Genomic DNA, 26,073 nt, shown 5'->3' with positions numbered 1-26,073 from the left:
ATCTTACTGCTATTTTTAAACACAAGCTATTTTTTGGGAGAAGCTCATTTGACTACGGTTGCAGTTAACTCAACTGATAGTAATACACCATGCTAGTAACTAGCACAGTTCATCTAAAAAAAGTAATTAACTAGCACAATTCAGCAATATGGCAACTATTTACTACTAGGACGTTCAGTCCGAAGGACCGTCAGGTACCTGATCGGAGCACATAACCCATCAGGGCAACTACCCAAAGGAAACAAAGTTGGCGGCACACTCTGATCTCGCAGACATCCTACTTCAACCTTGCGGCGCATCAAAATCAAATTACTCAGCTTCTGCAGCCAGCTCTGCAACCATCAACTCTAATTATATGATCAGATGAAGGTACTTAAGAAAACACCCTCACGAGAAGCAATTAATCTCACTCTCCTGCACTATCGATTCCTAGAAACAGTTGGATCCGAGGATTATTCAACTTTATGCACGCGAATGAAGCTTCTTAGTTAAGCTCAGATACACCTCAGAATCTGAGATGCATCCAGCAAACGACAATAAATGGACTAAATCAAGTAGGACTAAAACACAGGTCAAACTGAAAAGTGATCATGGAATACTTATGCTTGACGATATCATTACTAATTAACAAAGCAATTCGAACTTAGATGAACCATGCCTTGCATAGCTCAATTCGATATTTCGCTTGGATTGCTTGATGAGTGGGGACTCTAGATTATCAACAAACTCCAGAAGCTAGCTATGTGAAGCAAAATTCGATATTCTAGTTTTCAGAAAATTGACTCCATGCTGGTCATGTTATTTACTTATGAAGCATATAATATTGCTCCATTCTGAAAACTAGTGCTAAGAACTACTGGAATCTTCCCAACATGTAAACATGATTGAGTGGTCAATCTAGACAGATGGTATTGACTATTGAACTTAATTACTCCCTCCGTAAACTAATATAAGAGTGTTTAGAATACTAAAGTAGTGATCTAAACGCTCTTTACAGAGGGACGGAACCACGACGAGTAAATCGGAACGGAGGGAGTACTAGATTTACCTTGTTTGCATCTGCCATCTGGCCGGGCCGTCGAAACTGGTCAGCAGCGACACCAATCCAACTCTGAAGTCTGAATACAGCATGCAGGTAGTTGAGTTTGCAGATTCAGACAAAGACAAATGAACCAAAGAAAATATACAGGGTTCGATTCAGATTTCACTGCAGCTTCCCATTCATCCATACCAATCCATACCTCATCAATTCATCAGTCATCAACTCATCATCCATCCGTACCAATCCATACATTGCGCATTGCACCAAAAACAGAACAGAACAGAGGCAGAGTTTGACAGAGGAGCTTGCCTCGCGATGGAGTTTGGCTCATGGTGGGCCGTGCCGGTCCAAGGAGCCGGAGCTGGCTGTGGCTGGTACAGGCTCGTGGAGCAGCCGCCGGAACCAGCGGTCGGACGCAGGCGACGGAACCAGCGGTCGGACGCAGCCGTGTCGCCGGAGCAGTGGCGGCGATATGGGAGGACAGGGAACGAGAGAATGGGAACCCCATTATCCTGTTCGATCTGGCCCATTGAAGTGCGAGTTGTTTTTTCTTTTCTTGGGGGTTTTCGTCACCACAATTTTTTTTCTTTTCTTCATTTAGTTTCAGCTTTTTTTTTGGTTTATTTATTTATTACTTATTTTTTGTATTTCTATCTAATTTAATACTTTTTTTCATGTGTTCTACTACCAATCATCCATAGGTTTATTTTTTATGTTAAAGCTTGTCCAAACGTATGAAAGAACTGGATTTGATTTTAAAGTTTGAGGATGCTCCACTCTCGATATTTTTTAACAACATACCAACGATACGGCGAATTCTAAATTCTTGGTTCCTCCTAAGTCAATCTTCTGCGAGCTAATGTGTCTACAGTATGAGAATGTATATTTCATAATGACACTACTAATTCAGCGTATATTTGTTTGTGACATTTGGCAGCAAATGATGCAGCAAATTCAGCACAGAATACTCAGCTTCTGAACTTGCTCTCCAACCATGCACTCTAATTACTCCCTCCATTCCGAAATATAAGTCTTTTTAGAGGTTTCAAATGGACTACAACATACATGTATATAGACATTTTAGAGTGTAAATTCACTCATTTTGCTCCATATGTAGTCACTTGTTGAAATCTCTAAAAAGACTTATATTTGGGAACAGAGGGAGTACAAGATTATTACATGGCAATACTGAAGAAGAGATAACAGTATTGCCTGCATTGATAACCATGTACTCCAGTTAATTTCACTCACTTTCAACACTTGATTTTTCAAAAACAGTTGATTGATTCAAAGGACCGGTTCAGTTTGATGAACAAGACTGAATGTTCCTAGTTAAGCTCAACCACCTCAGATGCATCCAGCAAAGGGAAAAACTACTGTACCAAATCAAATAGCATAAAACACAGGTCAAAATGCAGAGTATAAGCATGGAATATTTGCATTCAACAATATTGCCATCACTTAATTAATAGTAAAACAACTCCAACTTGTATTGAACCATCCATGCATAGCTCAGTTCAGTATTTTCACCTGGAACGGTTCATGAGTGGAACCTCCAAATTATCAACAAACTGAAAAGACATAGTATTTGGAGTTTGGATATGAAAAGTACTGTTTTCACATATTCATTTCTTAACTGATAGTGATACACATGATGTAAAACGCAACAGAAGGAACCACTACAATTAAGAATTACGGCAACGATTTGCTGGAGCACATAACTCATCACTGCAACCAAAAATTCTAGGACACCAGCATCATCAGAACTAGTAGTACCAAAAGTAAACAGACAGTTTAATCTCTCACACAGCCTGCGGCATACGGCGCAGCAAGTCGAGGATCGGACCGGAAGCTTCAGCCTCAGCAGCCAGCTCTTTCGCCATCACCCCCGCGGCCAACAAGTCCTGCCGCAGCTCCGCATTCAGCACGAGGTGGGAGAAATGCTGGTCCAGCACCAGGCCCATCGCCCTGGCCACTGCCACAAGCGACGGCACGCTGTCGCACTGCTCCAGCTTGTGGATTTCCACCGCCTCAGGGCAAGGCTGGGCCTCCGGGAACCTGGAGTACTTCCCCACCCACTTGGCGAGGTACCTCAGCAGGCTGGCCACCTCCCCGCCGTCCAGCTCGGACACGGCCGCGGCGAGGACCAGCGAGTCCTCGACGTTCCTCGACGCGAAGAGGTAGTGCAGGCACACCTCCGGGGAGGTGAACCCGTCGTGTCCCATCATGAGCAGGATCGCGGCACGCCTCGTGACCTGGGCGCCCGTGGTGGGCTCGTCGACGGCCATGTTGGCGACGGCCAAGGCAGCCTCCTTCCAGCGGGTCTTGACGGCGACCATGGCGTCGTAGGCCCGGTCGGAGGCCGGGGAGAGGAAGCAGCGGAGCGCGGCGAGGAGCTCGGCCGAGCGGAGGTCGGCGGCCTGGCGGAGCACGGCGCAGAGGAGGTCGGGGCGGGCCGCGGCGTCGAGGGCCGCGAGGAGGCCCTGCGGCGGGTGCGGGAGCGCGCGGGTCTCCGCGAGGGCGAGCAGCACGTCGTACTCGGCGAGGCGGGCGGCGCTGGAGGCGAGGAGCGGGGCGAGCGTGGCGGGGAGGAAGGGGGCCGCGGCGCGGACGGCGGGCAGGAGCTTGGCGGGCGGGGCCGGGAGGGCGAGGGAGCGGGAGAGGGTGGTGAGGAAGGAGCCGAGCAGGGCGCGGAAGCGCGGGGCGGTGAGCGCGTCGGCGGAGAGGGAGACGGCGAGGAAGGAGGCGGCGGTGGCGAGGGCCGGGTCGGCCGGGGCGAGGGCCCAGTCGGCGGGGTCGATTGGGGCGGGGAGGGCGGTGGTCGCGGAAGGTGGTGGCGCGCCCGGGGTGAGGACGACGGGGTGGTTGGCGGCGGCGGCCGCGGCGGGGCTGGTGATGGCGGCGAGGAGTGTCATGGCGCCGCCGCTGGGGAGGGGGAGGAGGAGAGAGGGGGGTTAGGGTTTATGGATGGATCGGTTGGTTGATTTTGTTTTGTGGGGAATGAACGAGCGGCTGCTTGGGCTTATTTGTGGGCTTTTCTGTTGGGCTTGTTGGCTTTTTTGTTGGGGGGTTTGGGGCCTTTGTGTTCCGTGGGTGCATGTCCTCCGGCCCGGCAGCACAAAACACCTCGAAGAGCATCTACACCCGCACGCCTTAAACCGGTCTCAAAGAGCTTCCTCCCTCTCCGCGCCGCCAGCCCGAGACCATCCACTTCTCTCCCTCTCCGCCTCCTTCTTCCCTCGTCGTCCGCCTCCGTCATGGCCCGACAAAAGAAGGCCACTATGTTGTGGCCCGAAGCGGTGATTTCGAATATTGGAGGAGATCCGGCGAGGCGAGGCACGTCGCCCGCATCACAGACGGCCTGCCTCCAGACTTGTCGGGGCCGAAGGAGGAGGAATAGGAGGGGAGATAGCAACCTGCGGCAGAGCAGCAGCCGGAGCCCATGGAGCGGGCGCAGCAGCAGCCTGTGGTGGGCTTCTCCATTGAGGACGCCATGGCAGAGTACAAGGCCGCCCCAAGCGGTGGAGATGGTGGAGTAGACCGCCATCTTAGAGTCGATCCAACATGAGGCCGACGTGAAGGGGAACCGACACTTCATTCAACAACAACGGGCCGAGACTGACGGCTTTTCATCGAACTGGAGGTGGAGTAGGAGGCAGAGGCCGACGCGAAGGAGCCAGAGTAGGAGGGCAAGTTGCGGCTGCCACCCATGTACCCGTAGCCCGGCACGGAGATCGTGGACATCTTCAACAACAACGAGTAGGGTAGTGTAGGTTTTCTTTTGGTTGGTTTTAAGATTCAAACTATGAGATATGTAGATGCAGAGAATAAATTTTAAGGGTTACCCGGTCAGTGCCCATGAACGCGTTCGAGCACGTCCGCGGGCATTTGAGGGCCAGTGTTTGCTATGTCTTGCCGCAGATGCTCTAAGAATACGGCATGAAAAGTGACAGAGTATATCTCTGAGACCCAAGGATGACTCGAGTTTCTTGTGAAGCAGTTTTGAAAAGCTTCCATGAACATTTTCTTTCCTTTTTCGTTTTCAATACGTTTTCTATATTGGTTTTCTTCATTTTTCTTGCTTTTTGTTTTTTTTTCTGTCATCCATAATACCTAAATAATTTATCTCATTATATTATTTTTCTTGACGTGCAGCCTATTCACCTACGTCAGGGTTTTACTACTCCCAAAACTGTGTAACCAGGAGGGAGGAGTCAGTCCAGGACCGCCGCATCGTGTTTCTTCTCCCTCTGTCCCCCCATCTATGTCGATCTCTTGGCCTCCTCTGCCTCGTGGCGCACCACACCTTGGTCGTCCACCGTCTCCCCATCCCCCAGTCCCTCCTGCGGTGTGCCTCAGATCTTGGAGGCGACCCACCGACGCGATGCGTCCTCCCCGGAGAAGTCGTCGGCGGTGCCAACTTGTAGCCATCGCTCACCTGTGTGGAAGGTGGTAGGATTCCCGATCTGAAGTTGGGAAGCCAAACTTGACGATTTTTTCTGTTGTCTTCCACATCAGTCAGCGGCCATGCTGCTCTAGAGGATTTGCTACTCAAGTTTCGCCCATGGAAAATCAATTTGCTGGAGCGCTTACATCGACCCCCCTTTATATTAGGAAGAGGAGGAGGCGGCTTTCATGCCTTCCTCGATGCATCTCCCCGAATTTCTTCCTTCTCCAGGGCTGAGACCTCGCCGATGAGCAGGTAACTAATCGCTTACATCCATCCCCTTTTATATCTCTCAAATTAACCTCACCGTGTTGTTGATTTTGCTTCACGTGCGTGTGTCTGTTTCCGCTCTACAGGGCGAAATCTCAGATCTTACATGATTCGCCGATTATTTTTGTCATGCTTTCTGTAATTATATTCATACATAGATAGATGAATTTTTGTATTGCTTGCATCACCAATGATGCATGCTTGTTGACTTGTTCTTCTGGATTTCCTACATCAGTACAAGAAGCATCGATGGTTATAATACTATATCCAAACAGGAAAAATGATTAGATCAGGATGTCAGGCAGTTCAAGCGGTCCTTGAGGACTGCAGATTGTATCTCTTGCCCTATGTTTTAAAATTTACTTCCATAGGTCCAAGCATATGCCGTCTCACCATCATGTCTCGGCTTTACCATGAGTTCTTTTTCTTCTTTATTTCAGTTTCTTTCAAACATCAAGATTACCAAGCACAATGCAAGTCAGTATACAAAATAATTATGTTTCAACTCATGTACGCCTAAGGTGTTGGCTGCATGTTGTCATGAAAATAGTAGCTACACGGATCATCAGATTAAGGTAAATACATATCTCAATACATCATTTGCTCATTAAGTATAAATTCTAATTGTTGCTTTGTTAGGAGTAGGAAATAGTAATACAGAAGTGTCCTACTTCTACTACCCACGAAGGCGAGACGTCGGTGCGGTGTCATGCCCCATCCCCTTGACGGCCCTGCGCACCGCCGAGATGGAGTTCGACTAAGGTACTAGCTTCTTACAGATCTCACTCGTCGATTGATTTGATTTGCCGCATTGGGTGATATTTGGGTCTATAATTTGCGTTTTCAGTCGATGAAATTGCACAACTATAGAAGCTGAATTCGTTGTTATTATTATGACGAGGAATCATGATACAAGTTGTTTTTCTCGTTGATAATGCCCTGCAATTAGCTTCTCTGAATTGCGAACATGTTCTGAATTCAGTAGCTGGAGTTCAGAATGGCAGAAACCCAAGAATCGATTGAATATATATGAATAGGTTCTGTAGGTGCAGACACTACAAAATCGAGCAGTTCTTGTGTAGTATACAGAAAACACACACTAATTTGCACCTGCGGTTAAACATTCAGGTAATAAATACACCTGTTGAATGATTCCTCAATTGAGAGCCTTGTATTATGATAAAACATATCCTGTTTTGAAACTTGACTGGTCAGTGGTTTAATTTGGAGTGCACTTGGCCTGGACATGGGAGGATAAGATTATATTTTAACTGGCTTACCCCTGCTCCATGAAAAAGTGCTATGAGATGAGGCGAGAGGTACATGTTCAGACTGAAAGTTCAAATAAAGTGCCAATGTTACAAGGGGACTGTTTAGCAGAATCAAACATGACAGCATTAACCTATCATTCATTGGCCTATAATACCCAGAATTGAAACCCCAGGTTAAAAGAGAATGTATTACTTCCAAGGGCCTAAGTTGCAGAACAAGGAAATTGCGACCCAAAGTGTAAAGCCATTTAGAAATTTTATTTTTTTGAAGCACATCCTATTAAACCAAAGGGAAATAGGTACAGAAAATACACTTCTTTCGAAAGCAGAGGTAGCATCCATGAAAGAAGAAAAGTGCAAAACAACCCCTGCATCATCAGTAAACAATGAAATCAAAGTCCTACAAGATTTTGTTCCTCACAGACTTATCTTTGTTTAGAGAGCAACAGACTGCATAATTAAAAGTAAATGAATATATGCAAGCGGGTAAAAGTAGTAAAAATGTACGACAATTTGCCTTACAGATAAAGTAGCACAATCAAGAAAATGTTTGATACAACTTGATGACGCTTTAATAGAATTGAAAATAGTGTGGAAACCTTCTATGTGGCTAAACAACACCACATCCAACCCTATTAACTCTACACCAAGTCTAGCACCGAACCACACCACTAGAGTGCGGAACCATCGTCTCCTGAACCGTCTCCTCCGTTGTTGTCTCTGTTGTCTCCTCTGAGGTCGAGGTCTTCTAAATCGTTTGCTAGTTTGGCCTTTCGCACTTTAAACTTCTTGTGAGGTGAATTTATCAAGGCATCAGCAAGCCATTTTTTGAACTGTGGAATGTCATGCTGTGTAGTACGAGTTAGACATTAGGACCGTTTTGTAGTTGTATATGTGAAAGTAAGTCAGGTGGGAAAGATGTAGGTACTGGTCGAATATCGCCGTACCTGGTCTGTCTTACTCCAGTCCAATGTTGGATGTACTTCAACATCCATAGAGCACGGGAACAGCCATCTGTTTGTTGTGCCACTTCATAATCAATGATAGGCCACAAACTCACGGGAATGCCCAGCCATCTACTTCCTTGCATGCCATTTTCCATCACAGCTATATCTATGTGTTTCCACCCCAAGAAGGTGCAAGTAACATCAGCACTAAATGTAGTACAATATTGGTATAAACTGTAAGTTCTATAAAATGTTGTTAGAGGCTCACCGCAGCAATTACTTCTTTGTGGTTGTTGCGCGATTGGAGTGAGTCAAGAATTTGAATCTCCCTCTTGACAACAGCCAGGAACCAGTGGTTCTTGGGAATATTTGATGGTAGGAAAATCTGCAAGGAAAGTTTGTAAGTGATTTGAAGTGGCTAAAAATATTTTTTTATTATTATAACTGAAGGGATGTTGTTACCATGTCATGCAGAAAACGGACTAGCAGACAAAACCTGAATAAGTTTTCCCAAAGGAAGCTCATCACTGACTTGTGTGATGATTTTCTGAATATTATGCAAACTAAAAAGAGCACAGTCCACCGTGTCCCCTTGATGTGGAACCTGACAGTAAAAGGTAAGATCGTAAGGCTAATAACAACATCTAACTGAAGAACAACGAATCATCAAGCATATAATTTTGAATTTTCAAATGCAAGCCAGGAAAACTTCCCATTCTATTGTGGAGAAAGCTGAATGAAAATATTTACCTCAACTTCTTTCATCGTGATTGCATTGTGGATATCCAATGTTTCTCTTAAGAATATGTCAATAATATACTAGGTTTCAGAGTGTATCACAGAAAGATTCAAATTTGTTTTGACTTAGCCTGCAAACCAGATGCTAAATGCTTCTGACTCTTGGGAATAGTTACCTTTGAGTGTGATCAAAATAAGCTTTTGGATCGTGCAAATTCAATGAATCCATAAGGCATACGGTGGTAGTTTCACTTACCTTTAGGCTGTATATGGTGGCCAGGCTTCAGTGAGAACTGATCTATTGGACATCAGAGAATAACTTGATCAACAGGATAGTATTCTCAAAATGCTAACTTGCAGAGGTCAACAGGTCATTATTGTAATACATGATAGTAAATGTATTCAAAATTAGTTCCTTAATAAAATACTCACGTGGCATGCACAAGGAGAAATAAGTACTTGATGTCATTTTTATTTAGACCTCTGTCGTCAAGTCCCTTCATTAACCAAGTTTTCTGCTTCGGAAAAACCAAGATATATGAGGCAGGCAGTGTCAGTGAAATAATAACACAACATGGGAATTTAAGAATGTTACCACTATCTTCTGCCAGAAAAATGGGTCGCAAATATAATACTGGCCCTGTATATTAGTATTAAGGCCAAGAGGTGAAAAATCTCCTCAGAGATGTCTACAGGAGGTAATTACAAGTAGTTGTTATGAAAAAGGGAACAAAGAGGAACATAGAAATGATGCACCCCAAAAAAGCAATATTTATCGAGTATACAGTTCCACCATTGTGTTAGTGACAAAGTCTCTAACTAAGAACTTAAGGTGTGTATAGTAAAGCATCATTACATTTTTATTGTAAGCATCGTCAGCAGAATACTCATATTCAATCCAAGTTTTAGCCTGAATTTGATGCAAAAAATATATCAAAATTAACTTGTGGGAAAAACTACGAAATGACAGTTGCTACAAAGGAAATGAATTAGTTTGGCTTAATTCAACTTTGTGAAGACCCTTGGACTTTTTTTCATTGTCGTCCAATGCAGTCAATGAGGGCTTCATTGCTTGATCGGATGAAGCTAAAGTATTTAATCAATGGTCCCCGAACAACTTTTAGCTCATTTTCAAAACCATTGTTGTCAGATAGAGCATATTTGTAATTATTTCAAGAAGGGATGACCAATCATCACTGGATAATTTGGTAATGTACCCCTCTAGAATGCTCTTCGTCTCGTCCGGAATAGTGTCTTCCTGAGATGCTACATAATCATATGCTTATTTATATCGGTTGGCGCAGGAAGCAGTTTGCTTCGACTGAACAAGTAGAAAATATTAGTATTTCACATGTTAGACATCATGCGATGAATATAGATGAACATGACAATTTTTTTATATTTGACTTACCTGCTCTCTAAAAGACAAAATATGTAAGAATTTTTTCATCTTCATGTTTGTCCTCTCCGGAATTGTACTCCTCTTCGGGATTGGCCGCAAGGAGGTGGAGGTGGTCACGGGCATCACATTTCTCCTCTTCCCAAACATCATTAGAATCGTCGACCTCCTCATAGTTGTCCTCTATTTAGTAAACCAATTCTGGACGATAACGACTATCTGAGAGTGTCATGATCTGCAAAAAATATATCATTTCACATATTCCTGTATGAAGAGAAAAACTAACATTTTAACATGATGCATGTTCTTCTGAAGTATATATATGTATAATCAGCAACCACTTTTAGATTGTCATAGTTGCCCTACCATTACTTTAACCACTTGATATGTTTATCTCTTATATGCTGCATCCATACACATCTTTGGGCATGTCGACTGCTTGATCATCTATCAGTTCAAGAAATATAGCTTGTAGAGAAACATGTGATAATGTATGTAAGTTGACAAAATATTGGCAAGTTTATAGTCAGTTCAACATGAATCATTTAAAGTCAGTTCAGTTCAACATGAACAAGTGCTTCGACAAAAACATGTGAGTTGAACTGGCTAACCTCTAAGTGACCTACTAACCTCTAAATGATTCATGTTGAGCTAACTTCAAACTTGCCAATATTTTGTCGAATTACATACGTTATCACATGTTTCTCTACAGGCTATATTTCCTGACATGATAGATGATCAAGCACTCGACATGCCCAAGGATGTTTTCCCATTGATGCAATATTTAAAAGATAAACATATCAAGTGGTTAAAGGGACAACATGGCAACTATGACAATCTAAAAGTGAGTGCTGGTTATACATATATATACATTAGAGAACATGAAACATGTTAAAATGTCAGTTTTTGTCTTCATACGTGCATATGTGAAATGCTATATTGTTTGCAGATCAAGCCACTCTCAGATAGTTGTTATTGTTCAGAATTGGTTTGCAAAATGTAGGACAACTATGAGGACGTTGACGATTCTAATGATGTTTAGGAAGAGGAGAAAGATGATGACCGTGGCCACCTCTTGCGGCAACCCCGAAGAGGAGTACAATTCTGAAGAGGACAAACATGAAGGTGGAAAATCCTTACAGATTTCGTCTCTCAGAGAGCAGGTAAGTTAAATATAAAAAGTGTCCTGTTCGTTTATATTCATCGCATGATGTCTAACATGTGAAATACTAATATTTTCTACTTGTTCAGTCGGAGGAAGCTGCTTCCTGCGCTAACTGATATAAAGAAAACATATGATTATGTAGCATCTCAGAAAGACACTATTACGGACCAGGTGAAGATCATGCTAAGGGGTACATTACCAAATTATGCAGCGATGATTAGTCATCCCTTCCTGATATAATTACAAACTATGCTCTGTCCCACAACAATGATTTTGAAAATAAGCTAAAAGTTGTTCGGGGACCAATGATTAAATATTTTGGCTTCATCTGGTCAAGCGATGAAGCCCTCATTGACAGCATTGGCCAACAATGAGAAATAGTCGAAGGGTCTTCACAAAGTTAAATTAAGCCAAACTAGTTCATTTCCTTTTGTAGCAACTATCATTTGGTATTTTTCTCACAAGTTAATTTTGATATTTTTTTTTGCATCCAATTCAGGCTAAAACTTGAATTGAATATGAGTATCCTGCTGACGATGTTTACCAGAAAAATGCAATGATGCTTTATTGTAGAAACCTTAACTTCTTAGTTAGAGGCTTAGTCACCGACACAATTAATGGTGGAATTGTACGCTCGGTAAATAGTGCTCTTTTGGGATGCATCATTTCTATGTTCCTCTTTGTTCACTTTTTCAAAACAGCTACTTCTAATTACCTCCTCTAGACATCTCCGAGGATATTTTCCACCGCTTGGTCTTAATACTAATATGCAGGGTACTAATATGCAGGGCCAGTATTATATTTGTGACCCATTTTTATGGCAAAAGATTGGTAACATTCTTAAATTCCCACGTTGTGTAGTTTTTCCTGACACTGCCGGCCTCATATATCTTGGTTTCTTCCGAAGCAGAAACTTGGTTAATGAAGGGACTTGATGATAGAGGTCCAAATAAAAATGACATCAACTACTTATTTCCTTGTGCATGGCAAGTGAGTATTTTGTTATTTCCTTGTGCATGGCAAGTGAGTATTTTGTTAAGAAACTAATTTTGATCAAATTACTATCCTGTATTACAGAAATGACCTGATCAAGTATTCTCTTATGTCCAATTGATCAGTTCTCACTGGAGCCTGGCCACCATATACAGGTCTGAAAGTGCAGAAAATGAAACTACCATCACATTCCTTATGGATTCACTGAATTTGCACGATCTAAAAGCTTTTTTTGATCACACTCAAAGGTAACTATTCCTAAGAGTCGGGAGCATTTAGCATCTGCACATGTTTTGCAGGCTAAGTCAAAACAAATTTGAACATTTCTGTGATACACTCTGAAACCTAGTATATTATTGACTGATTTCTTAACAGAAATGTTGGATATCCCAAATGCAATCACGATGAAAGTAGTTGATGTAAATGTTGGATATTTTCATTCAGCTTCTCCTCAATAGAATGGGCAGCTCTCCTGCCTTGCATTTGAAAATTCAAAATTATATGCTTGATGGTTCGTTGTTCTTTAATTCGATATTGTTATTAGCCTTACGATCTTACCTTTTACGGCCAATTTCAACATCAGGGAGACACAGTGGACAATGCTCTTTTTTCAGTTTGTATAATATCCAGAAAATCATTACACAAGTCAATGATGAGCTTCCGTTGGAAGAAATTGTTCAGGTTTTGTCTATTAGACCGTTTTGTGGCCCATAGAAATGTGTTTCATTCTTTACAAACCACAACGCAGTGCTTGCTTGAAGCACAACGAGAGAGTGCCCTTGGCATCCTTTTCTTGTCGGTTTCATCAAAGTGCTTTACGGCACGATATCCTTGTTTGCGGCACAGAAACATCCTCCGATATGCATTTTCCTTGTTTCCCTTATATTTCAGATCTCCCTTTCTAACACCAAATCCTTTGTTCTTCGCATACACTAAGTAGAACTTGTATGCTTCGTTCTCACTTTTTAATGTCTTCCTAACCATCGAGTCGTACTCCATAAATTCATCTATCGAGATGCCTTCACCAGCCATGACGTTATCCTGCCATAAGAAACATCAAAACTTGTTACATATTTACATGAAAGAAAATACACTGGAACTAAAACATATTAATTATAAATTGTAAACAATTATCATCTGTAACTGAACTGAGAATCTGTGACATCCTTACTAATTTTCTGAGAAGCCTACAATCCTACTGGGCATAGTAATTTAACCCCTCATTTTCATGTTCCGAGAAATCTTGGTTTTCAAACAATTGTATTAAGTTCTTGTAAGAATTAACACGTATCCCACAATTTCAAACTCATAATCTGAGGTGATGGCAAAGCATTTCAGATACAGTACAAACCCTCGGATGCCATCATAATTTATTGTCTGTTCTCACACACACTACTATTCGTTGGTAGCAAAAATGAGAACATCTAAAAACCTCACACACTCTACTAAACTAGCATCCTCACGCACACAAATCTAGCAGCCCTTTTCAAATTCCTATTGTGTGCACAGCCAGCATCCATGTACACAGCTATGGCGTTTGGGGAGCACCAGAGGCAATGTACCTATGCGAGGGATCTCAACCACGACGCGTGGAGGAACAAATCTCGGGCGCCGTCCGAAGATCCTGCGACGGAGAGAGGGCCACAGGGCGGCTCGGACCAGCTGCGCTTTTGAATATCTTGGGGGGCCTTCCAAGATCTTGCGGCGGCGACAGTAGGGCGGGAGAAGGAGCTGCCGCGCCCCTGTACGACTCACGCCACGGCCGCCGGGCAGCTAGGCGGCGGCACAAAAATGAAGAACGAATGAGAACGAAAACCTATGAACTAAGGTAGGGCAATTCTTTTCCAGGTGTGATTACTTACGTTACTAATCATTGCAATTACCCATATTATTAATCAATAACATTATCATTAAGAAAAGACTAATCTACCCTTACAGCCAATTACTAAAATGTCCACAAGAGAAAAAAAACAGGGATAAATAATGACCATTGGATCAATTATATAGTACCCACAACTTACAGGAGTATGATGCACCGTAAAAAGTCTCTTCCTGTTCAATTGTTTTGCCGATGCACTGCAGTGATGAGTTATGTGGTCTAGTGCAACGGTGCATGTTTTTGGCTGGGAAGCTGACATGTGTTCAGAGTGATGTTGCCTCAATTCTAAGCTCTGCTGTTTGCCTAGTTTGCCTAGCTCTTTTGTTGGCATGTTCGATGCTGAATTATTACTAGTTATAAACTAGTAGACATTCATAATCAGAATCATGTGTTCAATATCAGCTGCTGAATTCTTTGTTATTAAGATGTATAGAGTTAACTAAGTTAATTGTAGTCCCTTCTGTTGGCATTTACATCATTACATGATCTGTGTCACTACCAGTTAAGCGATAGAATGTGTGAAAGCAATACTTTTTGTATCCAAATCCAAATTTTTCTAGTGGCAGTTAGCCTAAAGGAGATTTCAAATAATTTTACCTTGTGCACCTGTGTTGTTATGCCACTAGATTTCAAACACAGGATCACCTTACATACACCGCTCATAGACCGAGTAGAACAACTCTACAGTAAGCTGTTAGAACCTGGCATTGGAATATGCTCAGACTTCAGAAAACAAACATCGGCTCAGTCTGAGACATTCTCAACACGTGGTAAAACGTGATAGCCAACACTTCCGAGCACGGACGCCGGAGATCTGGACCACCCGATGGGGAGAGCCGCGTGCTAGGTTGGTCCATCCCAGATCTAACGAGAGGGGCACGGGGAACTGCCTCACGCCAGGAATGCCGTCCACCGGTACCCCGCTGCCCAAGCAGCCAAGGAAGTCTGGCTTACCGTGCCAACGAACGCCCACCACCGGCGGATGGACGCCGTCCTCAGCAATGGAGGCCGCCGCCTCAGATCTAGGTCCTCACCCAGGCATGGGATCAGCCGAAGGCCTCGCCGCCCCCTTCATTGGCGGGTGCATGGCAAGCCGGCGACCCCCTCCAGAGGCGACAAAGGAGAGAACGAGGGAAGGAGGAGCCGCTGGAGGGCAAGGTTTCGGCGGCGTCTGAGTCGCCCGTGATGGAGCTGTTGGATAAGTGAGCAACTACATTCACAGGAGGGCCAAAGGCCAATACATATACATGTGTAGGGTAAAGTGTAAGAGACCCCTTATACAATGGGGATAAACCGAAAAGGGCTATACACATCTAACAGGAGCGACGTGGGGGTGACGCGAGGTACCTTAGATCTGTTATAAGTTGGGTAAAGAATCTCTTTGTTTCTTGAAAAGCATATCAAACTAATCACACATGCATCAGCCATCAGGTCAGCTGCATCTGTGATATTACATCACTTGCTTTACTTCAAAAGCATAATAACAAACAAACCACACTGTTTTTTATTATTTTTAGGGGGGAAAACTCATATACCGAGGAATCTGTTGGAACCTAGCATGTGTTCTTCATATACAAAGCGTTGCATATTGTTAAACTAAATTGTACTTTATATTATTGGCAAGTTAGATTAATACATCGGCATTCAGATTATCACAAACTTTTATGAAATACAAAGCACTTGATGGATTCACAATCTGTTGGTGAGGTTTATAAAAAAAAGAATTAACACCCCAAACTGCTACCTAATTTTTTTATTTTTTGACGGGCAATGGCAGGTGCTCTGCCTTTTCATTTAGTAGAGGGAAAAGCTGTACATAGTAACATTTGCTACCTAAAATAAGCATAGAGTTCACAAAGAGCCAAGCAATTGCAACAACCAGCACAGATAGCTGCTGCTTTTTCATTTTTTTCATAAGTATAGCAAACAAACACACAAGCAGCTAGCAGGTCAATGCATACACAAGCACACACACAACCAGGCAAGCTGTTTCTTGGTTCAGATACATGGCAAACACTCTCAAACAATTCACACTCACAAGCAAGCTAGCCTTGTAGATACACGCAGGCACAGATAGACATAGGCAGCTGTGACAATTCCTCAAACACACACGCATAGCAGGCGTCCACAGCAAGCCGCTCCAATTTCAAACCACGCGCACGCACACCGTCCACAGCAAGTCTCCTGTTTGAAATCCACAATATAATAAACGGTGAGAGCCACCATAAGCACACAAAGCACACAAAGCAAACCAAACGCATGATCCAGCAACGTCCATCACTTTCATGTAGCAACGGAGCACACAGCAGAGTGTAGAGTTCACCTAGGCGATGTGAGAGACATGGAGAAACAAGATGGTCAGTAACTGAATGCAATCAGGAGCAGTGGCAAATGGACTCGGAAGTCATTTGCATGTATAATTAGTACCTAAGGACGGAGACCCTGGGCAGCTTCTCCTTGTAGTAGCGCGAGTGGACCGGCGCCTGGAAGTGGACAGGGCGGTGGCGGGCGTCCCACTCCAAGGCGTCCCACACGTCCTTCTCGATCTCAATGGCCGGCTTCTTCTTGCCATTGCCATGCGCACCCACAGATGGCAGCCGGCGCAGGCTCCAGCATCCCCTGATCTTGATGCTCTCGAGCGCAGGGGCCACCATCTGGACCTCGCATATGTTCTCCAGCTTCGGCAGGTCATGCAAATCGATGGTTGTCAGCTTCGGGAATAGTACACCAAGGGTGGTTATTTCTTCAGGGTACTCTTCGTCCAGTACGAAGACGTGGCTGAGGTTGCCGCAGTGGATGATATGGAGGGTCACCAAGCTGGGGAAGGAGGAGACCCACACCGGGAGCACAAATTGGAGGCTGGGGCATGAACGCAGCTGAAGGTGCTGTAAACTTTTGAAGGATCCAATCTCACCATATCCATTAAAGCGTGAACCTTTACTCAAAATCGAGCGGGCCATCATGAGATCTGACACCCAGAAGGTCTCCAATGCAGTAAACTCGAATGAATTCCCAGGGAAGACGGTATCCACTTTTGGGCACCTCTCCACGCAGCACCACCTAAGCACCCACGAACTGTATTTAGGCATAATAGCACGTACCAAGATATCATGCACATGCAGGGATTCCGCATGATTTCCCATCAGTTGGCCTAGTGCTTCGCCAAGTTCTCTCTCCACGTAGAAGCTCCCATCAGCAATCTCTACATGTCGATCAAACTTTGTAGTCGGAGGCTGTGGAAAGGCCTGCATTGGGACAACGCCAACCATCCCAAGGACATCACTGTACCGGCCCGTTGGAATAAGCTGCAGGCTCTCTTGATCACTGGGGCCAATCATATCCTTGTTGGTTGCTTCAAATTGAATAATCCCGTCATACATAGGTGAGGATGTGACGTGGATATTAAAGTGGACACCACCTTGTCTATAATTAAAGATCAGATTCGACAAGGAGTGAGTAAGCCTTGCATCTACAACAACACCATGCACCTGCAACCTGGTGGGTTTGTTTTTACTGATGGATGGCCGAAGAGGACACACGATTCCAGCTCGCGTGTCTACGCACAGCAACTCCAGGTCAGGAACACTCTCGTGCGAAAAGGTTATTGCACGAAGGTGCTTGCATCCTATTAGAAACAGCCGCTTGAGCCTTGGGATTTGCACCACCATAGTCTCGAAGTCAAGTATCTTGATTGATGTTCCAGAGAGGTCCAATTCCACCAGGTTGGGTAGCCCACACAAATACAAATTCTCCAACTGGGTGCAGCCTGCTAAGGAGATCTTGGATATTCTGACATCCTTATTATCTGTTCTGCTGGATGGACGAAATTGTTTTGAAGGTAGCTCAGCAGTTTCTGTCCATTGAGAAGCTGGCCCATATCCATTAAAGCTAAATGATTCAAGGGAGGGAGGGAGCCTACCAATGCTTTCCAGTCCATCACAACCATCAAGTACAAGCAACCGGAGGCTAGTTGCCTTCGATAGGCTTGGTGGAAGAATTTTCATGTCACAATTGCCAGACAAGTCAAGTATTTCCATACTTTTCTTATCCGTAGAGGAGTTATTGACATCCTCTGAGGTCTCCCATTGACACGTCGGTTTGATTATTCTGAGCCTCTGGAGGTTAGGTAATCGCCCTTGTAGATCAGTAGTGTATTGCCAGCCCCTGACTCCCTCTATATTTAACTCTCTGATATTTTTCATGAGATTTAACATTTCCTTGGATAAGATTTCATTCCAATCGGTGTAACGCAGGTCCAACACCCACAAGCTACTCAGACATAACCAAACTGCATGATTCTCTCCTCCAATAGTTTTGTCATCTGTACAGTGGTCCAGTCCAAGGAATCTTAGACCATGACACTTCAGGAAAGAAGGTGAAGCAAAATTGAACGCACAACAATAGAGTGTTAGAACGCCAAGCTTGCTGCAATAATCAAAAAATTCACCTGGCAAAGCTCTTGGGGGATTGGATATTTCAAATGCCAAGAAGAAAGATGACGCCTCTGCAGGTATTGCTTTCATCCCATGTACTTCTGCATCTCTCGACGTGACCGAAATCCAACGATATGGGCCTTCTTCATAGAGATCGTCATCTTTAATTGCCAGAAAAGGAGACTCTGAATGTTCCATGAACATTTTAAGAACATGATCTAGCAGAGAAGCGTCACACTTCCAATTTATCTCTAGATGCAATGCATTACTAATATCCCTTGCTCTTTCCCATTGTATGATCCCATCGCATATCCAATAGTTAGAAGCATGAGAAACCCAATCAAATTTAGTGACGGTGTGGAAATTATAGTGTAGGAATAACTCGTAGAGACAGCAATCTGCAATAATTGTTTGGTCAATGTCCAGCCTACATGGGTTGCGAGCAACTATGCTACCAGCTTGTTGATGTAGCAATCCACGAAACTGTGAGCTTGTCAATTCTTCGATAGAGCAATAGAAAAAAAACTCAGTAGATCTTAGCTTGCTTGCCACCTTGGATTGGTTATGATGCATGGACATGTAGCTTCCGCTGAAGGTCCATATCACCCTGTTGTCGCCATATCTTGGTAGAGGAATACCCATGGGACCTACGTCAACCTCATCATCACTCCCATTAAGAAAAATCATCATAAGTTTGATATCCCTCAGGGTCCTATCAATCACTTGACTAACACTATCTATCTCACACCTTGAGCTTTCATCACGTCCCCAAAAATCATCATCTTCATCTTGCTCATCTAGAATAGCCATTATAGAGCGATCAAGTTGCAGTTCCTTTGCAATTGCCCTCTGCACTCCTCTTTTATTTTTCCACTTTGAGCAATCTATAAGAATTTTTTTGTCGAAGACTTGTTCCGGAGGGGTTCTCCTAGATGGAAGCATTGCAGCTATGGATCTAAGAACAGAGGATGCTCCAAATCCATTCCAACCATCAAAATATATGACTTTAAAGTTACCCAGAATAAGATTTATTGTCTCTGTGGCGCCGTCAACATCTTTGGGGCCGAGCCGCTGAAGTAAAACACGTTAATAAGTGAGAACGCCTTTGGTAGCTGCAACGCTAATAATAATTTAACATATACCAATACGCATCTATGAACAAGCTAATTTGTTGGAATAATCTTTGGTTAGATGCTTAGTCGAATTGGAGTTGGACAGTGTTGTCCATGTCCGAGTGTGATAGGTATTTTTTTCCGTGTTCTGTGCAAGTTTCGTTGTTAAACAGGCTATTTGGCTTGCATGAGGTGGTCTTAGACTCTTACTGTTTTTTTTTGTGCGATGGTTTTAGACTCTAACTAGTTGAGTAGGAGTCAGTTTCAGACTTGAGGTCCTAATCGATTAGGTACTATTGTTGTACTCCCTCCATTTTTATTTAGTCTGCATATTAGCTTTGGTCAAAGTCAAGCTTTGTAAACTTTGACCAAGTTTATAAACAAAAATATTAAAATATACAATAACAACTCAATACAATTAGATTTATTATTGAATGTATTTTAACATTATATATATTTGTCAACTCTAATATGCGGAGTAAATAAAAACGGAAGAAGTACCTATGTGTGGATAAGCACATGAGTGTGGCGTAGTGCTTTGGATCTGCTCTGGTCTTTGTTGGCGGGAAGAGGCAAAGCAAGGCACTGGAACCGAAGATTTGCATATTCTATTTCTCGAAAATACATTCAGTGCTTCGGATCCTTTATAGTGAATTTAGACTTTTTCTTGCTAATTTATATAGTTCATAATCTAACTTGCAGATTCTATTTTATTTAAGGTTTAATATAGTGTATGCATGAATCATGAAGGATTTCAGGTTTGCTTGGTGGATCTGTTTGTTACAGTATATGTGGATTGTACTAGCCCTTTCCATCAGTTTGGACTTTTGGTTGCGTTGGCTGGTGCATGAAGCTTAACATGGTATCAGAGCTAAGGTCTTGAGTTCAAGTCCTGGTTTGCGCAATTTATTTAAAAATTGCTGATAGCCCCCCTTTGTGTCCACGTAGAGGCCTCCTGAGTCATACGCGAGTTTCGCGCGCCGTCGCTCTCTTCCAGTTGCACGTGTTGACTTGTCTTCTCCGTCACACGTGAGAGGGGGTGTTACAGTATATGTGGATTGTACTAGCCCTTTCTATCTGTTCGTACTTTTGGTTGCGTTGGCTGGTGCATGAAGCTTAACACTGTTCTGTGGCAATTTTAAAAGAAAGGGGCATCGATGAGATATGACTACCTCCTAATCATGTGCAATTTCCCAACGAATACTCTATTTCTCATGTTTCGGAAGAACCAGCAGCAGCTCAACATTCAATGCGCCTGATTAGATGAAGCTTCTATCTTCCAGAGCGTTTTGGTGCATTATTAGATACTCCCATTTGTACACTTGGAGCTTTCTTTTTATCATTTGTGTTCTGTTTGTGGCTAAGCCAGCAGTTGAGCTGAATCACTTTCTACCATGAGTGAGTACCATGAGTGAGAAGACTCCAGTTTGCAAGAAACTAAGAAGCAATGGTTGGTCCATCTACACACAAGATACTATCAAGGCATGGTGCTTTTACATTCCAGAAATATTTGTTAGTTGCAGGATAGTTGCAATGTAGGGCAATTAAGAAACACGAGCTCAGAGATTAACTCTGTTTGGTTCAAAGATTGAATTCAGTTAACTTGTGATCAAATTTTAAGATCGCGGGCGGCTGGCTCATGCAAACGCTACAACCGCTATAGCCGGAGATAGCGGCCGCTAACCCAGTTCGCGGGAACAGTAACATTTGCATATTTATCTCAAAAAGCAGGGTATTTTTCAGCAGAAAATAGAGGATTTTCTGATGCAGAGGAAGCAGAGAGCAGAAGTTGATGGTCAGAGCTGGTTCTTGTTCTTGATCTTCATTTCCTGCTTGTTCTTCATCAACATTTGGCACCACCTAAACCTGAACCGCTATACCTGAACCTACAAGTTTGCAATGCAATCCCATAAGCCTGACCTGCTGCTCGTGGTCGCGGAGCCGTCGTCGTGTAGAGGCCCCTCGTCGCCGGCTGCCTTGTCGTGGTCGTTGCCTTGCTGCCTTGCCGTGGTCGCGGATTCGTCGTCATGCAGAGATGCCTCGTCGCCGGCTGCCTTGCCGTGGTCGTTGCCTTGCTGCCTCGCTACCTTGCTGCCTTGCCGCCTCTCCCGTCACCGGATCCGGTTTCCGGCGAAGCAGCAGCCGGCTTGCCGACCGCAGCTAGGAAGAACGGCGCAGCCGCCGCAACCTTTTCGGTGGGAGGGAGAGAAGGGAACGGAGAGACGACGCTATGTTTCGTGGAGGAAGTGCTATCTATCCGCAAGCATTTGGGCTGACCGCTATTTGGGCCTCTCTTTCAGAACTCCGCCCCATCCCAGCGAAACTGAAGCGAACGCAAAGTCAAATCGCGCCGTTTCGCGGGCGATCGTGCAATTAGCGGCAGTTAGCGTTTTTTAAGGCATTGCGTCGCAATTAGCGGGGAGGCCTCCAAGCCGCGATTGCGCCGCGATTGCTCACTTTTCGCCCATGATCTAGAACTTTGCTTGTGATCTATTTAACCAGAGCCTCATATTATATTGAGTTGCTTATTAGGAAGCTTTGCTTCTACTCCCTCCGTCCCATAATATAAGAAACATTTTTTACACTATACTAGTGCGAAAAACACTCTTATATTATGGGACGGAGGAAGTATTTATGACTTAATTTTGTCAGCTTTATTTCTTGCACCTTCTGGTTGTATATCTTCTTGAGCAGCAGACATGGAGTTAGAACTTACTTTTGTCAGCTTTGCTTCCATTAATGACACTAATTGTTGGTGGGGTACGGTGTTCCCTAGTGGTCAGTTATAACGCTCTAGTAGCTCCAATCAGGAAGAAAACAACATATAACGCTCTAATAGCTCTATATCATGCACGATTCACGGTTATGTAAAAAAAATGCCATACACAACCATGACAGGCTCAACAGAATTATTCCTAGCTATTTAATTGTGAACGTAAGATGCACAAAGAGTATTACCCATGGAAGAGGACTACGCATGACGAATTCCTCTGCTAATGACCAATGGAGAAAATCTATTGCAAATTAAATCAATCAATCTCAACCGGTGAGGACTCGATCAAATTCAACCAGTCTAACCCATTGGTCGGAAGATCTCTCGCCTAACCCCCTGCATCCACAATAACAATCACAACATGTTACATCCATTTGTGCTTCGCCCCTGTAGACTAACATAGCAGTGCTGCTTAGTTACATGCGAATTTTTGGCAGAAATATAGTTAGTGGGTACGAAAGAAAGGAAGCCAACAGATGCTAGCTAGAAAGTGCGTACCTTGACGGCCGATAACAGCAGCTTGCCGAAACACAAGTATTACACTGAAATTTCCGAAGTACTCCAATCTTTTCCTTCTACTATGGCTGCTGATATCCACCCCAAAACCGGAGCAGAAATGCAAGATACGACTGCAGGAGTAGGAGGCTTTGCACCCAGAAGCTTCAGACAGCAGCAGCCAAGTGAACCAACTAAAGAGTGCACGATCCAATCTTCATCTATTGGGGAGACGTGATGAATTCCTCGTTTAAGACCATGAGAGAGAGCGAGGGAGAAGCAACCGAAAGACTCAAATCAATGTTCAACTGAGGAGAACTACTCAGGATGAAATACTCCTTGGAGACCAAGAGAGAAGATCTGCTCTGCAAATTCCATCAGTCTAACCCGTCGGTTCAAGATCTCAGCACCACCTACAAACACAAGAACAAGCACAACATGTTAAATTTGTGCATCACCATTGTTAACCAGTACCAGTACACAACTACATATATAAGGAAACATTGGCGAGGGCTGAGCTCGAGCTGCTGGAGCGCCGTGAGGTCGGCAAGCACCGGCAGTATACGGTGGCACGCTTTGGCTAAAGCAGGGGAAAGCATGCTAGCGATGGCGTGAAGACACATCCAACATCGCGACACTGCTATAGTTCATACCATTCCACCTGCAGCTGCAGTGACGATGATTGGGACAGGGACAGGAGAGGACCTCCTACCAAATACTACAAGGTGTTTTTTGCAAGAAAACGACACACGTGAGCATGCCAATAGCTATCACCGAAAAAGGGTTTCCCCGCTTTGTATTCCAAAGCAACCAGCCAACATAGTACTCATCTGACGCTGGGGCGAGCAGCACAACAAGCCCAAAGAAAAAAAAAAAAGAAGAAACAGAATGCCAACAATGGCAGCTCGACAAAGCACGGAAGGCCCGCCACCGCTGCGCCCTCCGAAAACACCCCACCACAGCCCGAGGCTCTGAGTGCCGCATACCAAGCATCACCTCCAAGAAGGTATGCGACGCCGACGCTGCTGCCCGGACAAGTCCTAGGGTTTCCCCTGGTATGCGGAGGAAAGTAGGGGGGTGGCTACCACCGACGCCCTTCAAGAAGGAATGGTGGCACCCGCCGGTGTCACCGCATCGGCGCCGGACGAACCGGCAAGGATTTCTCCCGCACACCAAACACCACCGCCCATCCGGAGCCAACCATCCAAACGACCACCCAGTGCGCCACCGCGGTTGCTTCGCCGCCCACGCCGTCTCACTACGAGCACCACCACGAGGCCGAGAAGACCGGAGAGAAGCGCCACACGACGAGAGCAGCAGCACCAAGGCCGAGCGGAAGGGAACCACCTCCACCGCCGTCATGCGAGAAGCCGAGCCTCCGGCACTGTCGCGGTAGCCGACCGGACACGGCAGCGGGGCATACCAGGCCACCCCTGGCCCGGCCAGGCCCGCTAAGCCCCGTCGGCCGTGCTGCAGCAAGCTGGCGTCGGTGCCGCCAGCCCCCGTCGCGCAACGCCGCTCCCCTGCATCCCGGGAATCACGCCGCCAACCAGCCCCGCCGCCGGCCCGCCCAGGCCCAGATGGGCCCCGTAGGGCCTAGATCTGGGCCGGCCGCCGCCGCCGGGACGAGCCACAGCGCCACCCCGCCACCAACGACGGCGCCGCTGCCTAGCCGCCCGCCTGCTCTGCGACAAGGGACCCCGCCGCCAGCTGGACCGTCGCCGCCTAGGAGCACCCCCCGGTGCAACTCCGCCCCGCGCCGGAGCCACCGGGAGGGAAGGCCAGGAGGGCTGCCGCCACCAGCGACCCCGGGGCCAGGCCGGCCGCGGGCGCCAGCGACGGCGGCGGGAGGAAGGGGAGAGGGGGGCTGGAGGCCGGAGAGAAAGGTGCGCGGCCGGCCGCCCGCGGGGAGGCCACGCGGTCGCGAGAGCTCTCCTGAGTCACCGGCCGTGACAGTTTCGATGCTCTCCTCCACTACCTATCTGGTCCGACGTGGGCTGTTTGTGACATTGGGTGATCATTTCACCAAGTTCTGGGTAGGCAGCTCTAGTTGGGGTCACATGCCAAAGCCATTTCATGACCTACTTTGCCATCCAATGATCTGTGAGATAACGTACCATATATAGCGCTCTAACTATCTAACAGCTACATTAGTCATGCATGATTCGGAGTCGATATAAGAACAATTAATGGTAGACGCAGCCATGAAATGTTCAAGAGAATTACTAGCTCCGAGCTCAAAGAAAACCATGCTTTGTGAACGTAAAGCATGTAATATTACTTTGTGGACGTATGCACAAGAGTGGTTACCGTGGATCGAACAGAACTCATGATCTTTGAAAGACCAAGAAAGAAAAGCAGCAGCAAACTTAACCAATCATCAACTGGTGACTAGTACTCATGATGAATTCCTCCGCCCAAGACCGAGAGAGAAAAGCAGCAGCGGAACTTAATAAATCTTCATATGCTGAAAATTACTCGGGATAAATCTTCATCAGCTGCAAATCTGATGAATCTAACCCATCGGTTCAAGATCTTGGCACCACCTACAAACACAAACACAACAATTAACAAGCACCACATGTTAATCTTGTGCTTCACCATTGTTAACCAGCACCAGTAGTCCAGTACTCAGTTACATATATATACACAATTTTTCTTTCGGTGGAATAATAATTAGCTTAGAGGGCATGAAGAAAGCAAGGCAGCAAATGCAATTGTGTGTTAGTGGCTACCCAGTACATGCATACCTTAACAGCAGACAGCAGATGAGAAGCCTGAGATAGCAAAAACTTGGATTGAAAATTTTGAACTACTCCTATCTGCTTCGTCAGTTGTTAAACAGCTAATGCATGGGTGCGAGGCTTTGCCCACAGAAGCTGCAGAGCAATGAAATTGGCTCCTCTCTGCTTGCGACTAAAGAGTGCATGATTCCTTGCTTGATACCTCCTCCATATTGATGCAGTTGCTGCTTTGTTTCTGGCTTCCACCCTTCCTCTTTGCCAAAGCATAAAGCAACGTATGTATGCTGCTGCTTTGTTTTTGCCTTTTCTTTTTCTTTTCCAAAAATGACTGAGATGCAGCTGCTCTTGCAGGTTTCATTTTTTGC

General features: G+C 45.0%; 2 protein-coding genes and 1 long non-coding RNA gene across 5 annotated transcripts; 1 reads left to right on the top strand and 2 right to left on the bottom strand.

Annotated features, from left to right (window-relative positions):
* Nucleotides 1–2,642: 2,642 nt before the first annotated feature.
* Nucleotides 2,643–3,994, bottom strand: LOC123076745 (uncharacterized). Its single transcript, XM_044498859.1, has one exon. The coding sequence runs from the start codon at nucleotides 3,955–3,957 to the stop codon at nucleotides 2,845–2,847; it is 1,113 nt and encodes a 370-aa protein (XP_044354794.1). The 5' UTR covers nucleotides 3,958–3,994; the 3' UTR covers nucleotides 2,643–2,844.
* Nucleotides 3,995–5,354: 1,360 nt separating this feature from the next.
* LOC123073591 (uncharacterized) lies at nucleotides 5,355–6,521 on the top strand. Its single transcript, XR_006435698.1, has 3 exons — nucleotides 5,355–5,744; nucleotides 6,200–6,334; nucleotides 6,399–6,521. It is a non-coding gene; the product is annotated as an uncharacterized lncRNA (long non-coding RNA).
* A 9,632-nt stretch (nucleotides 6,522–16,153) lies between these two features.
* Nucleotides 16,154–25,868, bottom strand: LOC123073590 (uncharacterized). 3 transcript variants are annotated; one of them, XM_044496671.1, is made up of 6 exons: nucleotides 25,715–25,868; nucleotides 25,275–25,510; nucleotides 22,968–23,377; nucleotides 22,655–22,805; nucleotides 16,579–19,655; nucleotides 16,154–16,474 (listed from the first exon to the last, which is right to left on the bottom strand). In XM_044496671.1, exons 4-6 carry the CDS (start codon nucleotides 22,673–22,675, stop codon nucleotides 16,471–16,473), a joined length of 3,102 nt encoding a protein of 1,033 aa, XP_044352606.1. In that variant the 5' UTR covers nucleotides 22,676–22,805; nucleotides 22,968–23,377; nucleotides 25,275–25,510; nucleotides 25,715–25,868; the 3' UTR covers nucleotides 16,154–16,470. The 3 variants fall into 3 exon arrangements, with proteins under 3 accessions (XP_044352606.1, XP_044352604.1, XP_044352605.1); XM_044496669.1 differs by lacking the exon at nucleotides 16,154–16,474 and having other exon boundaries at nucleotides 16,572–19,655; XM_044496670.1 differs by lacking the exons at nucleotides 16,154–16,474; nucleotides 25,275–25,510; nucleotides 25,715–25,868 and having other exon boundaries at nucleotides 16,572–19,655; nucleotides 22,968–23,559.
* Between the last annotated feature and the right edge of the window lie 205 nt (nucleotides 25,869–26,073).

Source organism: Triticum aestivum, chromosome 3D, assembly GCF_018294505.1.
Source record: "Triticum aestivum cultivar Chinese Spring chromosome 3D, IWGSC CS RefSeq v2.1, whole genome shotgun sequence".
NCBI lineage: Eukaryota > Viridiplantae > Streptophyta > Magnoliopsida > Poales > Poaceae > Triticum > Triticum aestivum.
This window is presented reverse-complemented; position numbering and strand designations above follow the sequence as displayed.

Coding starts and splice junctions, on each gene's coding strand:
- LOC123076745 (XM_044498859.1), bottom strand. CDS start 3,957: ATGACACTCCTCGCCGCCATCACCAGCCCCGCCGCGGCCGCCGCCGCC.
- LOC123073590 (XM_044496669.1), bottom strand. CDS start 22,675: ATGCGTAGTCCTCTTCCATGG. Junction 19,656..22,654: donor TGCGTAGTCCTCTTCCATGG/GTAATACTCTTT, acceptor GTTTTACTTCAG/CGGCTCGGCCCCAAAGATGT.